Genomic DNA, 18,764 nt, shown 5'->3' with positions numbered 1-18,764 from the left:
GTGTTCGCTTTTATTTTTGCGCACTGTACTTCGTTTCATTTATTAAACTTTTGTAATGAAACTAAATTAAATCATCACCTTTCATCAAACTTTTCATGGAAGAGCTTTTATCAAAGAAGCATTAACCACTTTATCTAGTACTTACTAATTACTTTTCCACTTATGTTACAAATTTTTTTGTTCTATTGGAAACTGTGCCTTCGATGTTAATTATCGAAAACGTTTTCTTCTGAATATTCTTTAAGGGTGTCATCCATGCTGTTTCAACACCTCCTTAAAATGAGTAGTTAATTGGACACATTGACTAGAATGCTTTAGAACAAAACTTAGTCCCCCTCTTCCTTTTTTATTATTTTGGAAGTAAAAAATGTTTTGATAAAGAGATTTTGATATGCCATGAACATAAAAGGCGTTACGATATCTATGCTTATTATGAATCCTCTTCGTCAACATCATGCTTTGAGATTTTAGTTTTAAGTGGATGCTAATTTAAAATGAAAATTATGAGAAAACTGAAATATTTCTATAGAAAAAATTCGAGGTTCCCGAAATACTTTGCTAATTTAATGAGCAAAAGATATAACTTTTCAAATATTTTGTGTTTAGTGTTTTGTATTTATAGTTTAAACTAGCTTAAATAAGAGTCGTTGTAGCACGGTGGCTAGCGAATCCGACTCCGGTCCAGAGGTCTTGGAGTTCGATTCTCGCCTCCACGAAGACCCACAGCATACATGTAATACACGTGCTCGCAAACTCTGTGAAATCAAAAGTCCTGTGGTCGATAGCTGAGCAAGACCATTTGTACAGATAATATTCCCTTCAGATCCATGTCTAAATAGAGGAAGTGGCCTCGCGACTGATTGGTGCTGCCATTTATCCGTGAGTGTCTGTGCTAATACGTACTTTAAACCTTGCTGTACTCTCTTGTCAAACGAAAGGCTCACCTTCCTGACTTAATTCGCAAAAGACCAATGGCTGACGAACTTGGCTTATCCAAGTGTCACAAAAATCAACAAATAACACTAGCTTAAATAAATTTTCGACTGTCTAAATAAGTTCGTATCGTTTTCCAGTTTTAATCACTTTATGCTCAAACTTGAAATCTGCAGTTTCCTACTGGTGATTCGCAAAACCCGTGTCTATTCAAAATATAAATTTTAAAAAATTATATAAATATCTTAAGATTTATAAAGCTCAAATTTTTTTTGTGGTACTTCATTGATTTTACTTGAAATACCAGGACAATTTTCTTCAAGATATTGCCATAACTCATTGGAATTGTTTTAAGTGGTCCATAGGTAAGATTTGATTGAAAGGTCTTCGTCTGAGATGAACGTTCGTCTTAAATGAAGTTCGTCTTTTCTTTCGTAAACAAAGCTCAATGTTTTCGCTTAAGAAAAATGACAAAAATGGTCATAAATTAAAATTCGCGTTAAAAAAGTGGATATAGCTTAATGTCTAAATACATAAAATTTGCTTCATATGTGTGTTCAAAAAATTGACACGAAGTTCAAAGTGCGTGTTTAAGATAACGGACATAGCTTGAAATGTGTGTTTCAAAAGAGACCGAAATGCTCGCTAAAAGAGAAACACACGTTTTAACACGCTTTAAACACGTATTTCAACCCTATATCTCTTTTCTTCAATACGCATTTTGAGTTTCGCTCATTTTTCACAAGCGCATATCAAGCTACGTCCATTTTCCATACGCGCATTTTAAGCTAAATGCATTATCTTAAACGCGTATTTTGAGCTTTATCCATTATTATTATCAAAAACGTGTATTTTAAGCTATATCTATTATCTTAAACGCGTATTTGGAGCTATATCCATTTTCTTAAACGTGCATTTTGAGCTATATCCACAAAATAAAATGATGGATAAATGCTTCTCTTTATATTTATTTTGCGCAAAACCATCGCAACAAGCCGCAAGTTTTCTCTAGTTTTGTAAAAGTTTTGCCCTGTTGTATGTATTCCATAAAGCGAGTTTATATATAAACTTATCAATGTACATTCAGGGAAAAATTAGAGCCGGAAATTATCGAAACTTAATAGTAAAGCTGAATTAGACTTACAGTTAACTTTCAAATAACTTTTCGGCTTGACAATAGTACTCGCTCTTTTCACTGAATTTATGCATATAAAATGGCGGAAAAAATGCGGCTTTCATATGAAATAACAATTTATGTTGACCATAAATTCCTTAAAATAATGAATAAAACAGTCCGAAATCCGTATTTTGCGAATGATGGTCCTTTATTACCATGCATTAAGATTAAGCGATTATAGCATTGCTTTCTCCTCATGGAATGCCAGCAGGAATAGAGAACGATGCTGAAAAGACCCCTTTTCCAAAGCATCCCCCGTTACTTTGGCAACGGATGAGTCATCTCCATCTTTCAAAGCTTTTCCCTCCTCCCTCCGCGGGGATGCCCCCGCTAAGTTGCTGTAGATGAAGTGATGCAGGAATTGGCCGCATCGATTTGTTCCTCCTTCTTTTTAATCAAAGTTGCGTCCGCTGTGTATCATGGAAAGAATTTAATTTCCTGGTTTTCCATCATTTCCGTTAAAATTTTTAAAGACAAAGCTAATTTTAAGCTTTCAATTTTGTTACGCTACTCATATTCTTGGGCTTTTTATTTTTTACTTTATTTAAACATTAGCAAAATGTGTGCAGTGCTAGTTTTGGTTGTCCAACTTTTAATCATTTTTAATTCTCTGCTTGAACGCTTTCATCTTAAGATTTTTATTTTTAAAAAAAAATTTCTTTGTTTAATTAAAAAGATAAAAATAAAAAAAATATTATGCAACGCCTTGCAATCAAGGACTCCTGCAGAAATTTCCTCATGGAGATACAACCAGTTATAATATTTACTTATTAGTTCTGAAAAAAAAATTTTTTACTCGTATTTCGAATTTCTTACTAGCAATTTTACTAAATTACACTTTACAATCTGCAAAGTTTTGACCCAAAATTTAATTTTTTAATTACATTTAAATAGAAAATTAGTAAAATTGGGCTTTGTTTAATTTTTTTGAATTAAATATGATATGAACGCAAAAGATTTTTTCATTTTTTTTTTTTTTTTTTTTTTNTTTTTTTTTTTTTTTTTTTTTTTTTTTTTTTTTTTTTTTTTTTTTTTTTTTTTTGTAATATTTTATTAAAAAACTAGAGGGCTTATGGGCACCGATGACTGGAATCTTCTTTAAGACAAAAGTGACTAGGATGTAAAAGTTTTCATTTTTTTTTTTTTAATTAAAAACAGATATGTTTGATAAATATTTTATTTTTACGAATAGATGAAAATTTAAAATTATATTTTCTAATATTTCAAACATTTATTACACTTAATGTTATTTATTTTATATTTATTGTTCGAATTATCAAATCGATTTATTTTACTTCTGGAAAAAATTCAATTTCACCTTCATTGGTATTCTAAAATTTAAAAGAAAGAAGTTGAGTTAAGTCTAGAATAAATCGTGATGTTTCAAATACTGAAGATACTCAAAATATTAAAATGCAATTAAATTATTGCAAAATTGCTTCACTGCGTTAATCCTCAGTAACCCTATTATAATTGTTTAGCAATTTGACATTTTGAAGGAAAAAAAATTAGCATATGAAACTTCCTGGTTTATTCTAGGTTTACCTGAACTAACTTTTTCTATAATGAGTTTTCAAATACTGAAAAAATTGTTTTCTATATATAAAAATGCAATTAAAATATTGCAGGATTGCTTCCCTGCTTGCGCAATCGTCAGTAATCCTGCCATAATTGTTTTTGCAATTTGACATTTTGAAGGAAAAAATTTAGCATATGAGCCTTTTTGGTTTATTCTAGGTTTACCTGAACTAATTTTTTCAATACTTTAAATTACTTACATATTTGCCATTTCTACTGCCGTCTAGCGTCCTTTTAAGACGTGTATCCTCTCATAATTTTCATTGCTCTTAATTATTTAAAGTCTAATATAAAAGATTTTTATTATTTAAAATAATTACGAGGCTGCGAACTCTGCAAATTTTATTTTAAAAAAATTAAATTTTTTGATATTTTTAAAACAAAATTCTATTTTAAAAAATTATTAAAACTTTTTAAGTTAAAAAATGTAGTATTTAAAAAAAATTCTATATTTTTTTAAATTATTTAAAAAAATATAGTATTATTTAAATATAATATAGTTTTAATTAATTTTTAAAATAAAAAAAACATAGTTTTGTATATTTTGTTTTGTAGTTTCTTTAACTTTCAGCTTAACACTTTTTCATCGAAAATAGATATTAAAGCTTATGTATTTGCTTCAGAAATAAATAAAATTGATCAATAGATTAAGTTCTCTTTGTAAACCTTGACCTACTAAACGAAATTTTCTTAAATCGATAACTAGTAGACGTCACAATTTAATCTAGATTTCCCCACATTCCATTTAATTTTTTTATACTTATATTTATTGTCCAGGACCTAAATTATAAATCAGGCGTCGGATTCCAGACATTGATTTTTTTTTTATTCTTAGAAATTGTGTGAAACGAAAGTGTTTTTCACTATCTATAGAACTTCAATTTATATTGTTTTGTATTAGTTAAAGCACTGTCACTCAATTGTTAATAGGTTGTTTTTGTATTTCAGCTACTGAAAGGTGGAGCTTATTAATGACGCCAAGCTATTTCGAGCAACCCCCTCCTAGACATAATCATTCTTGCATAGTCCATGATGAAGCCATGTGGATTTATGGTGGCCTAACAGATTTACAACCTAGAAATGATTTCTGGAAATGGGATTTTGGTAATTATCCTGTCGATGGTTGCTTATCGAATTTATATTATCAAGTCTCGTTTTGAATAAGCGCTCAATAACTTTTGTTCTAACAATCGGATTTTCACGAACTAAATGTCAATCTTAATTTATCCAAGCCATTTTAGGTAAACATTCTTTTTTAGACTCATCTTATTATCGTCCCGCAGTGGACTGATCGTTAAGACACTGTTCCCAGCAGATCACTGAAGTCAAGCATCACTGGCTACGGTCAGTGTGCGGGTGACCACTTGCATCAGTCTGCGTAGGGACTGAGGGTGTGCGGTACTGGCCCTCGTTAAACTGTTCTACCGTAAAGTGCTCGACTTCGCGTGCAGGTCGTCGAGCTACCGAAGCGGGGGTGCCATCCCCTCTGCAGAGGATCAAAATTGTGCTGGCATGTCTTCCGATCATTCTCAGGGGTGTTTCCCAGAACGTCGCCAATAGCCCATCGTGCAGCTCTAGTGCGACGTAAATTAACTACAACTACAACAATCATGATTTTGTATTAATTTAGATCAAAATAAGTGAAATATAATATATTTAGCATTTTAATAATTTATAGTTATAAAACACTGTTTTTTTTTTGCTTTAAATCTTTCTTTGTAAAATCTTTCTCTTTGTAAAATCTCTTTGTAAAATCTTTCAAACACGGCTCACCTCCAAACAATAGTTATTCAAATTTGCTGTCATTTAGATCTAAGAGAAACAGTTATTCGTCTTTGAAATTTCTTTAAATTACAAAATCAATTATTAATAAATTCTTGAATATGAATAGAGAAAAAAAAAATTCTAAACTATTTTTTGGGGATTTTATATTTTCGTACAAATCCAATTCCGATAATTTAACCGATTTTTTAGCTACTATTAGACTGTTTTTTATAACTGAAAAGTATCAAAAGATGTTTTTATTTATAATTGAAGTGTCAGAAAAAATATATAAAAGGGACACCGGTGCCAAGATCACACCTTTAAACCGGTGCCGGTTTAAAGGTGTGATCTTAAGTATGCTAATTTATTAGTATTAACTATTAATTAAGTTATGGAATCAGACACAAAAACGTACTTTCTCTGAATAAACATTCCTTTTACATATTATAAACATTTTGTGGTGGATTTGAGTTTTTGACTATCAAAATATGGGGATATTGGTGATTTGGTCCCAATAGTTTAGTCAATAAAACGGTCAGAAGTTTGCACTCCTTTAATATTAATTTCACTTTTTTAGCATAAATTTAGAAAAAGTATGTTTATTCCAAGAAAATACGTTTTTGTATTAGATTCTATAATTAATTAATAGTTAGCATTAATTAACATACATTACGTCACCCCTTTAAACCATTAAGATTTACACTGAATTGGTGAAATTCCAGTGATTAGAACAAAAGTTATTGAGGATATCTTTTATTTTGCGCATTGTGTATCTTTAATGTTTTACTTATTGCAGGCCGGGATAGCCTGGTCGGTATGGCGCTGGGCCTATGTCCCAGAGTTCGTGGGTTCGAACCCCACCGGCCCAAGACTCGCCGTGTAGTAAAGTGACTGATGCACGTTAAATCTGTCGAGTCGCAGAAGTCCTTCGATGTTCCCATAACAAATCAATACCTCTGGGGCTACTGGATTGGAAATCGATCGTTGAATCTCTGATTCAGGTTAAAATTGCGATCTGTGGATGAATGTATGAATGGGTCCGCCCTATAAACGGGTGCGACGTATGGTGTGGCAGAAGTCGAATTTTTGGCCATAGGTGGCGCCACTGAAAAGCAAGAAACGCACATCTGCCTTAAATTTGCTCGGTTTCACCAAGCAGGCTTGCCCGTGTGGCAAGTGGCATTAGAAACAACAACAACTTATAAATTTCATTCGACTCAAAGTGAAATTAGTACAATATAATTAAAAGACTGATGAACTGTAAATGTAAAAATTAAAATTTACCCTGTTTCAAGACATTATTATTATGTTGCACTACTGTTATGCCTTTCTGTTCATTCTGTTTTGAGATGATAGCTAAATGAATATAAATTAAATAATAAATCAATATAAAAACCAGTTCACAAATTATTTTATGATTTAAATGTTTATTCACATACTTTTATTTTTAAATTCCTTTCAAGCTGCATCAAATTGTACAAAAAATTTTAAATGTTTTTTATTTTTATTTATCTATTTTAGTTTAAAGTTCTTTGAAATAATCATTGTGTAATTGTGTATATTTTTCGTTTCACATAATATTATATGTTCACTTCAACTTTTCTTAACAACATAATTTTTTACCTTATAACTTTGAACCCTTTTGATTTCAAAACAATCCTTATTTTTACCTAGACTTTTTTGCTATAATAAATAAACATACATTAATTATTAATGTTCAGGCATTATATATCCCCAGTTTTTAGTTAAATAACTCAAGATAATTTAAATTAATGATCAATTTTTAATGTTTGTTTTATTTTACTTTGAAAGTTTAAGTAACTATTTTTAAACTGTGTAAAATGTTTTTTTTTTAATTCAATCAAAATGTTGTGCAGAAAATTCGTTAAGTAAACTATTTAAATGTTGGTCCTTTCTAGGAGTATATTAAAGCAGTTAATAGATTACATCTGTCATTTATTTAAATATTTATTCACACTTTTCAATTTTTATGTAGACGATTTATTAAACCCAGACCCCTTAAAAGAGTGTATCTTATATAAAATTAGCTCAGTACCGTATTTTATCCAAAGTTTTTGTGTTAGTTATATTTTATTTAAAATATTTCTTATTAGAAATTTATTTTTCATACTAATTCATGGGTTAAAATACAAATAAAGGATTCAAATGCAGCGGAAAGTCCTTTATCCAGAATCATCGGGACTTTGACAAGTAAAGAAAATGGATTTTCCTAAATAGTTAGCCTAAAACGATAAAAACATGCATTGATTGATGCATAGAATAAATAAATGACAATTAACATTACTTTTCATACAATAACATTTTGTTTCTAAAATGACATTCAACTATCTAAATAATTTGCAGAGCAGATATTCAGATAAAAATATCATTAAAAAGCATTCTTCTATTTAGAAAAGTAAATCAATCCTATCTAATGAAAAATACTAATACAGAGTTGAGAAGATTCTTTTTACATACTAAAAACATTTGTAAAATATTTCTAGTAATGTTTTTAAGTGTCCCATTGAAGCTGTGTAAATGCTTATACACGTATACATAATATTATGTCACAGATTGCAAACATAACAAAAAAAAATAAATGAAGGTTAAAGAGATTTGTTAATTTTGATTGCTAAAAAATGTCTGGGCAAATTGATGTTTCTATAAAAGGACGCCTGAATCTGTAATTTGTACTGTAAGATTTAAACATTTAGTCATCAAAGTGAAATATGTTTGATACTTGAGTGTTTTAATTTGATGAAATGATTTATTATTGATTACAATTCAATACTGTATTATTATTAACTTTTATAATATCAATAGGTGCCCACCGCTGGTCTAGAATAAAAACTCAACGAGGACCAGGTGAATTACATAGTCACGCAGCAGTCAAAGCACTGGGCTTTATGTATGTTTTTGGAGGAGAGAGATCAGGAGTTGCCCTTAATGAATTATGGAGATTTCATTTTAGTAAGACACATCAGTTATTTTCTATATTTATTTCCCTTTTCTTCATGAATATTTCCATTTGAATACTTCTTTATTTAGTTAGTTATGAAATACATTTCTTACTACTGTTTGGTTGGAGGTTTCACTGTTTATATATATTATGTATATAATTTATTATATATAATTTATTATATATAATTTATTATATATAATTTATTATATATAATATATATGTATATAATATATATGCATATAATATATATGTATGTATGTGTATTGGAAAAGGAGAGGTAATATTGGGTAGCTAAGATTCGAACCCCCTTAGGAGCTAAAGTGTTTGACCTAGAAACTGTCAGATTTAATCAAAATATTCATTGTTTATTTGTGTACAATATATAATTCCCGAAAAATCATTGATGTACTACTATTTATATAAAGGATTTTTTTCTAAAAAAATTCAAATCACTTAATCTTACTCCACATGTGGGGTAAAACTGATTACACATGTTACACCAGAATTTCAGGGGGGAAATAACAGATATTTCTATTTTATATGACAATTTAAGGAAATTATACATGTAATTGGCATGAGATGAATTCAAGGATGTACTCAATGAGGGGAGAGTGAGAGACAATTGTTCTGGGGCCTGGGACTCTATACCAAATTTTCAAACCAAAAGCCAAAATTTCTTACAAAAAAAAATAGTTTTTTTAAGAAAATTGCAGAAAATTTCTTTATCTAAGTAATAACTATGATTTTGTATGAGGGGTTTTCAAAAATTCTACAAAATATGAAAATGCAGCTTTTTGTGCTACTTTGAAGAAGGGGCTGCAATAAATTTTGTCCCATAAAACCTGTGTTGAACTTTGGATGTAAGTGACGTCTTCTTCCGCTGCTCTGCAGCTTTCGGGGGCCCTACATAGAGACACATCAAGAGGGTGTCCGGTTTTAACCGAGAGCAGAGATGATCGACGGACAAGATTCTTTTGTGTGCTAAGGTATGAATCTATATTAAACCTGTAAGATGGACTAAAAGTAATTTTTATAACTCTTATAATCAATAAATAAGGATAGCTTAAAAATGAACTATCGAGAATTGACATAGTAAAACAAACTTTTCTACATGGATTCTATGAATTAATCAACAGCAAGCCAATATGGTAGGTCCTTCTTCTTCACTAGTAAATTATAATTCAGAGTTTATCCTCTAGACAATAGAACTAATTCCACAAAATCCGGGTACCCGATCTTACTCCTCTTTCCCCTATATATTGTATAGAAACAAAAAATGACTTAATTTGTTTAATATTTGGTACCAACCTTTGAAACTATTACTGACCACGTAGAATCTTTGGTTATATAAANTAAGCCTCTTGCTTGACCTGCCATTTTCTCATTGTTTCAAATTGTTTTATTAATCAAAATTGTTTTTCTATGCATCTGTAAATGATTACATAAAAAGAAAATTGCTCAAATTTTAAGAATTTCTTTTCTTTTCAAAAACTTCTTTTTTAATAAATATTCTGTTTTCACATTACCACTTATGCTTTTTTATGTAACCTAATTTAAAACAAAACGATTTAATACTTTCTTTTATTAAAAAAAAAATCTAATTTGTTGGTAATTTTCATGTATTTGATTTACTTTAATTATTTATAAAGTACAGTTCATATATATATAAAACATTTTGTACTTATAAAGAAAAAATCATTTTGATTGAAATTTGGTATCTAATGTTGAAAAATAACTAGTTTTTCATGTGGAACAGTGCTTGAAGAAATTTATCGTTAAAGTTTAGTAATCTTTAAAGAAAACAATTACCCCATTTTTCCCTCTTGCAATAATGACGGAAAAACAATAATATTCAAGTCGTAAATTAACACATTTTTTTGGATTAGTTTTTTTCCGACCAATTTTTTTTTTTTTTTTTTAATTATAACAAAATAAAGTATTTTACTTCTATCAATCAGAAGCTCCTTTTCAAAGAAATTAGTTTTTAAAAATGGGTTATTAACCAATAAAATTAATTTTAAAATGGTCTGGAACATATGGCCCCACAGGGTACATATGTACTACATCAAGAAATAGAAAATGCACTGTTACACAGAATAGATGTTAGGATAATTTTTGCCAAGAGAAGTTAAGAAGTCCATGCATTTGGCTATTAATGGCTGTAATTCATTACCAAGGCTCTTATCTTAGACTTACACAGTCAAATGTGTTGGCATAAAAAAAAGTTTCAGAATTGTTAAAGTATTTTAATGCAAATAACGCATTTAGCAACCGCACAACGGTTTTAAAATTCTATGGAAATGTCTAAAAATAGATTTTATTCTCTATTCAGTACAAGATTGCAAAATAAAAAGATTACCGATTATCAAGATTTTTATTTATTGAGAAAAGCATTAAATGAATATTAGTTTTTAATAATTATAGTTTTAAACTGATAGGAAATGTGTATATTAACTAAACATTGATGATTAATTCAAAAACTAGAGTTTAGTTTACAGTTGTTAACAATTTATAACACAAATCGGTTTAAGCATATTCTATTTTATTTGAAAAAAAAAGCATCTAAAAATTGAAATCTGTCATTTACAACATTGTAACGTTGTATCATTGACAAAATTATGTTTTTAATGTATTAATTGTATTTGTAAATTACAATTTCCATTTAATATTCTATGTAGAGTATAATTATGACTGAAAGTATAAAACTCCAAAAAGCCATGAAAATTGCTTTTCCATAAGATAATTAAAAATACCAATTTTAAATAACCTATTCAGTTTGAGTTTAAAATTTAAGTCATTAAATAAATTTAATTCAGTTTGATTAAATTATTTGATAATCAAGCATGTTCCAGGCTTGATTTCAATGTATCAAGCATTAAACTTTTGGTGGAATTTCTGACATTTTAAACTTTAAAATAAATTACACTTCTAAACTTAGTTTTTAATTTATTCTCTTAAATCATGGTTTATATATAAAGCTTAGCAGTTTTTTGAACTATTAATGTATACAGATAATTTTTTAAAAAATTAAACAAGTATGTAAATGTTTTCTTTTTGTGTAAAATAGTTTACTACACATTTTTATATATTTTTTCATGATTTGAGTTCATAAGCATTTTCAAACTTTTTGCCCTTTTCTTACTCTCATGCCTGAATAGTAATTTTTTTAAATCTATTCTTCTAGTTACTGAGACTTGGGAGCGAATAAATGCTGATGGAGTCATTCCGCCGCCACGAATCCGCCATGTTGCTGTTCCAAATCCTGCCTTTTATGATTCTGATGCTAAAATGCATGCTTGGGATGATCCTGTCATATCTGAGGAAAAAGTGCCAAATCGAGCGAATAATCCGCCCAAATCTATCTCCATGTGCTTTGGACAAACTGCTGCCGAATCTGAAAATAAGAAACATTTTAAATTCAAGGTCCATCCAGTTTCCAGATTTTGCAGTAAAAACACTGGTTCAGATGAAGATGATGACGAAGAATATACAGTGAGTTACAATCCCAGCTCCGCCCAAGTTAATCTCAAGTAAGATAGCTAAAATTAATGCATATTTACTTTTTAATTAACTTCTCATTTTAATTGTTATTGATTTACATACATAAGGATGAAAAATATGCAAGGAGTTATAATCTGTGCTGTACCTACGTTAAGTGCACAGTAGACTGATTATAAGACATGGTTCCCAGTCGATTACCTAAGTCAAGTAACGATGGCAGTGGTCAGTGATCAGGTGGCTGACCATTTCGATGAGCCTGCAAATGGACTAAGGATGCACGGTATTGAAACCAAACTGTTTCAGTGTAAAGTACTCAACTTCGTATGCAGGTGGTCAGGCTACCAGGGGAGACTGGTTGTTAGGCTATCAAATTGGGGGAGCCTGGTGGTTGGGCTACCAAAGTGGGGGAGCCTGGTGGTTGGGCTACCAAAGTGGGGGAGCCATCCCTTCTTCAGAGGATCAAAATTGTGATGGCATGTCTTTGGATCATTCTTAGGGTCTTTTCCTAGACCATTGCTAAAAGCTCATTGTGTAACTCTAGTGCAACGAAAATTAATTACTACNGATGATGACGAAGAATATACAGTGAGTTACAATCCCAGCTCCGCCCAAGTTAATCTCAAGTAAGATAGCTAAAATTAATGCATATTTACTTTTTAATTAACTTCTCATTTTAATTGTTATTGATTTACATACATAAGGATGAAAAATATGCAAGGAGTTATAATCTGTGCTGTACCTACGTTAAGTGCACAGTAGACTGATTATAAGACATGGTTCCCAGTCGATTACCTAAGTCAAGTAACGATGGCAGTGGTCAGTGATCAGGTGGCTGACCATTTCGATGAGCCTGCAAATGGACTGAGGATGCACGGTATTGAAACCAAACTGTTTCAGTGTAAAGTACTCAACTTCGTATGCAGGTGGTCAGGCTACCAGGGGAGACTGGTCGTTAGGCTATCAAATTGGGGGAGCCTGGTGGTTGGGCTACCAAAGTGGGGGAGCCATCCCTTCTTCAGAGGATCAAAACTGTGATGGCATGTCTTTGGATCATTCTTAGGGTCTTTTCCTAGACCGTTGCTAAAAGCTCATTGTGTAGCTCTAGTGCAACGAAAATTAATTACTGCTACTACTACTACCCAAATTAATCTCAGTAAGATAACTCAAATTAGTTCATATTTAACAACTCGTTTTAGTTTTGTGAGATTGATGATTTAAATAATGATGAAAAAGCTAAACTCACTTCAAAAACACAAATTAATCTTATTTATTTTTTGACTAACCAATCATTTTAACTGTATAAGGTGGTTGATTGTTTGTATAATATATAACGATGAAGAATATGCATTGAGTTATTATCTGAACTGGGTCCAAGTTAATCTCAAGTAACATGACCTAAATAAGCACATTTATATTTTATGATTTTTAGATGAGTGATTGAGTATATGAGTGATTGTTTGTTTATAATATAATTACATATTGTAATTGGTTTAACAAATATTCCTTTTAGAAATATAATCATTGTCTATACTTTTTTTGAGCCTCCATAGTTTCATTATATAAGTTTTTTTGAAAGTAAACTATCAAAAATTGAATATAAACTTATGATCAAAAATTTTTACTGTAAATTTTAAAAGTACATAGGAGGAAATAGTGTTCATTCCTTTATTAAACATTATTGATTAACCTTCAAAACATTAAACATCTGAGCAAATTTTGCTATTCAATTTATAAAATTTGATTATTTATTGTATGTGCACTACAAATTAATTTGAAATATTCAAATTAATTACATTTGTTTGTAACATGGCAGTTAAACTATACCTTAAATAATTGTTAATAACATTTCTTATTGACTTTCTCTTATAAAGTTTTTCTATTCTTATTTATTTTAATTTGTGATTGCAAAATAAATTCATATAGTTGGGTTTTACTAAAAAGTTTCTAAATCAAGTCATAATTATAAATTAACAGTTTATCAAAAATATTTTTTTTTAAATAAAAACAATTTTATAAAAAATTTACATTAACAAATTTATGATCGCTTTTGAATAAATTTATAAAACAAATTGAAATCATTAAATTTAAATGTGAAATCATATAAAGTTTATTTTTATTTTCATATTGCATAATTTTCATGTTAACTTTATTATTACCCCTGTACTTGTCTTTGGTGTAATATTACGTGATATGGTATTTTGTGCACCCCTTTTTTATCCAATAATATGCTCCAGTTCAGTCCTCTTATTTTTGCCACATCATTTTGTTCTCTACATCTTGTCTGCATGCTAGCAAAGACAGATAGAAAAGCAAGTAGCATTAAAGCAGGTATCGGATTAATATTTGTGTGAAAATTATAACTTGACCTTAAACTTTCTCATTAAAATTTAAAACATTCTATAACCAAATTATGTTTTACATAATTATATGATGTTTAAACAACCTCAGATTTGCCTTTCTTAAGCAAATGCAGATCTGAAAAATGTCCCAATGCTCCCCTCTCCCTCTTTTTTTGCCAAACTCTAGTTATAAAATCATTTATAATGTCATACATTGTAATCATATAAACTATGTCATCTTACGTAATGTTATTTATTGTGTAATATCACCAATTCCGGATTTTGTGCTTTTAAACAATTCAATTTAGTGATATTTTAAAATATGTGAAATGTTCTATTCCAAAGTACGTTAAAATTTCTAAAGTGCAACTTTGCTTAGAAATTACTGAATTGATTATCAGAAAAAAAGTTTTATTTTGTTATGGTAGATTTTTTATCCTCAGGTATTTTGAGAAAGTTAAATTTTATTATATTAACAAAATATTTATCTTAAAAAATGCTCTATTATAAAAAAAAAGAAATTATAGAAAAACTTCTTCAAAATTGATTCAGTGTTTTTTGAGAAAGAGGTACATAAAAGTTGGACATTTTAACATGGACTCGGATTGAAAATTTGACTCCCTTTAAAGTTTTAAAGCACCATTCTTTAACTTATATTTTATGTTTGACAAATGTTTGCAAATGTATTTATATGCATACCTTTTTTTTAGGACTTTGCGTGATAAGTTTCATAGCAGCCGGCTGGTGCGCAGTATATCAAGTGGCAGTTACTCCATCCTTCACAACAACGTTATTACTGAAGCTCGCAGAGATGAACTGGAGAGATTAGTAGAAGAAAGTACACCTCACCACCGACCTCGATTAAAAATCCAAAAATCACAAAGTTCAGATGCAGTGTTGGAGTCTGACAGTGAAAATGCAACTCCTCAACATCAAGGAAAATCCAACCAAGCAGGGAACATTACTGATTCTCCTCCACTATGGGTGGAAAACCCCAACACATTGCTCAGATCATCCTGGTCCGAATCGACATTCCAACACAACCGATATACTCCACCTGTAAATTCAAATAAAACGAACGGTACAGAACACAACTCGTGTACAACTCCCACTGCTAGGCTTAGTAGACTGAGTTATGATTTTTCCACAGTGCGTGACATAATTGAAGAAAACAGCGAGAATGCCGATGAGCCGAATATGGTAGAAAGTTCAATGAATAATGAAAATAAGAACCCTAACTGCAATGATGTCAAAGGAACTGAACTTCTGATTGATTTGGGGGATAATTCTTCCAACAGCAGCAGCAACTTTAAGTCTAGTCATACAATATCTGACTTTGTGAGTCAAACCTTCACTCCCAGTATTGAATCTCGTGGTCTTCCCCATTCTGTGTCTCACAGCTCTGGCTATTACTCATTTAATGAAGAAGACAATGGATCTGATTGCCATCGTGAGTTTGCAGGTTGCTTAAACTCGTCTTCAACCCGTAAAAGATTGCTGAAAGGACGGGACTTAGAGCTAAAGACGTTCTCCCCTAATGACCCCCAAAACCATGTCAATGGTAGCAACGAAATCATTCTTCCACCACCCCCTTCCAAAGAACGAGCTCGATCTCTGGACAGAACTTCTCAAAGGAAATTGATTCGGAGCTACCCATCCGGTGGTAGTATTACCCCAACAATTTTGATGTCAACCAGTATTGTAGAGGACAGTTTTGTGTCTCGTATTGAGCGTGTACCTAAATCTGAGTCATATTGTGTTCCAACCAAAAAACCTGAAATCGAATCCCCAAATGCTCATTGGTCTCTAAGCCCACGGAAAACTAGACCAGAGCAACATCAATGGCAGCTTTGTTTGTATATGTTTGGAGGCCGTGAACAAACTGCTCCAGGCGTGTACAGGCAACCTATATCTATATGGAAGTTTTATGTTTAAATATAACTGCCAATGAAAATGGTTAAATATCTAGTCTTTTAGTTAATTTTATATAATGTGCAATATGTTTTTATGTTTTACATTTTTATTTTGCTGTTAGTTGTAAATATATCAGAGATTATTTTTAAAAATATCATGTTTACCAAAAAGAAATGACTATTTATTTTAAAATCTATTCCTTTGCATATAATTTTTCTTTACCAAAAATTAAGATTCATATCGAAAAATAAAATTTAATGCTCTGTGAACAAATATTGTACAAAAAAAATGTGCTAATTTTTTTTTAATTTAAAAACAATTTTCAGTTCATATTATGTTTCATACTATTTAAAAATTTTTAACCCTTTAACTGCTGCACTAATTGTACAAAAATTGTCCTGGTAAACTTAGCTTCTCTTTTGAATAATATGAAAAGGAATCAATTCACTGTGCCATAAATGTTGCGCCCAAGGTCAACAGTTAATGGGTTAATACCAAATTATAGGGGACCTGCACCCAACTGGAAATCTAATAAATTAAAAACTATTTTAATTGTTAATAATTTTTATTCTAAATAATAATTTTTACTTTTGTGATATAACTGAGATCCGAAATTGTATTTTTAAATGTAATGATTTAATATGTTTACAAGATTAAAAAATACGAGATATTTTTTAAATTATTTTGCTTTCATACCATATAAATAACTAAGGCATAATTTTTATAAGATTTTTTTTAAGTTAGCTGTTAAAAATTGAAATTTTATGCCCAAAACTTTTGGTTTTGTTACATTAAAATTATTTGAAATTTTCTAATGGAAGTATGTAAAAATAATTTTCAAAATTACAATAAAATTTTTCAATATTTTTCAAATAATTTAATAAATATTTTTTATAATTACACCTCTTGGGAAAATTTTCATGGGCACCCTGGAGAAAATTATTATGGTGCTTGTAAAATATATGAAAAGTTTGATTGGATATAGTATCTAATAGTTAACATTTAAGTAAACCCTGGAATTATATATTTATTCCATTATTAGTATAATTGAACATTTTAATTACTTATTAAATAAACATAATTCTGAAAAATTATATAGTTATGATTATGAAAATAACTAAAAAAATTAGTCAATTATGATCAATTTATCTAAATTTTTGAAAATCATTGCAAAAATTGGGATAAATTGATCATAACAATCTGTCATTAATTAAGCAAGTTTATATTAAGAGTGTTTGTTTTTATCTAAATATGCAGTATTTATTTTATTGAAAAGTTTTAGATATAAATTTCTTAACTGTTTTTTACTTTTGTTATTATTTTTAGAAGTTGTTTACTATTTTATTTTTTTATTAAGTATAATTGCTATACATATATTTAACTAATTATATCATGTTTCCTCTAATCAATTTGAGTATTAGAATATAAATGTTTGATCTTAACTTATTTTTCAAATTAAATTTTGTTTGTTTTAAATTTTGTCAATTATATATTTGATTTAAGGAAAATGTCTAAAATAACAATTTATTCAGATATTTTTAAAATATACAATTTCCCAACACAAAACATTTATATTGGTTTAAAAATTATAATATTTCCTTAAAAAATAAACAAAATTAATAGGATTAAATGATCGGTTAATAAAATTAATGTTTAGAAAAAAAATTTTAAAAAAAAAATGTTATTTAAGAAAATAAACAGTATACTATTTATATATACATGAGCTAATTTTTTGTCTTGTCTGCTTATGATAATTATAGAAAGTCTTTTTTTTTATTACAACCGATTATTATAATTTACTTCAGCTTAATAATAGTAAGTAAATTGTTCATACTAAATAAATTAAATCATAAGTAATTAAATTTAAAATTAATTAATTTTTAAAAGTTTCTTTTAATTATAAAATATTTCTTTACTGAAAAAGATAACTTCCATAAAAATATTTAGATGCATTTGCATATCATAGGGATAAAAGAAATAAAAATATAATAATTTCAGAAAACTTGAAAATCATTAAAAAAAAACTTCACCATCAATTCTAGTCAATTAAATTCACTATAGAATTATAAGATTTTGTAAGCTTTGAAGACTAATAGTTAAAGTATTTTATTATAATAACTAATAAATCATTGATTGAATAAAAATTTTCATAAACCATAGAAATCAATAGTTTTATACAAGATTATTATATATTTTATCAATCTTTTATTAACAAATATTTAACTTCTTAGCTATGTAGTTAAAAGTTTCCATGACTATCTTCATTTCATTTAGCAGTTAGGCAAATCTACATAAATTAATATTCATTACATGCTGGCTTCAATAAAAGCTAAAAATTAAATATACTGTTCATTGATATATTTTTATGACAAATAATCATGAATCTCATCTTCATAATTACTAGTATTAATATGATGTTGACATAATCCAAAATTGGCTTCACATTCCTAAAAGACTATCTGTAATACAGCTTTAGCACTAATTTAATTATTCATTGATATCTCTTTATGGCAGATAATCAAAAATCTTATCATTAAAGATAGTTAAGTATTATAAAACTTCTGAAAATTACAGTCCAAAGATTTCCTGCCATTTT

At 29.0% G+C, this 18,764-nt stretch overlaps 1 protein-coding gene across 2 annotated transcripts in view; it reads left to right on the top strand.

The window, feature by feature from the left end:
- The window catches only part of LOC107443034 (uncharacterized), a 53,447-nt gene extending 36,763 nt beyond the window's left edge, over positions 1-16,684 (top strand). For both annotated transcript variants that reach the window (XM_016056777.4, XM_016056771.4), the window contains 4 exons: positions 4,637-4,792; positions 8,276-8,422; positions 11,599-11,944; positions 14,965-16,684. In XM_016056777.4, coding sequence (XP_015912263.1) covers positions 4,637-4,792; positions 8,276-8,422; positions 11,599-11,944; positions 14,965-16,189 — 1,874 coding nt within the window. In that variant the 3' untranslated portion in view covers positions 16,190-16,684. The remainder of the gene's footprint in view (positions 1-4,636; positions 4,793-8,275; positions 8,423-11,598; positions 11,945-14,964) is intronic.
- Positions 16,685-18,764: the final 2,080 nt, after the last annotated feature.

This window comes from Parasteatoda tepidariorum, chromosome 8 (genome assembly GCF_043381705.1).
Source record: "Parasteatoda tepidariorum isolate YZ-2023 chromosome 8, CAS_Ptep_4.0, whole genome shotgun sequence".
NCBI classification, from domain to species: Eukaryota; Metazoa; Arthropoda; class Arachnida; order Araneae; family Theridiidae; genus Parasteatoda; species Parasteatoda tepidariorum.
This window is presented reverse-complemented; position numbering and strand designations above follow the sequence as displayed.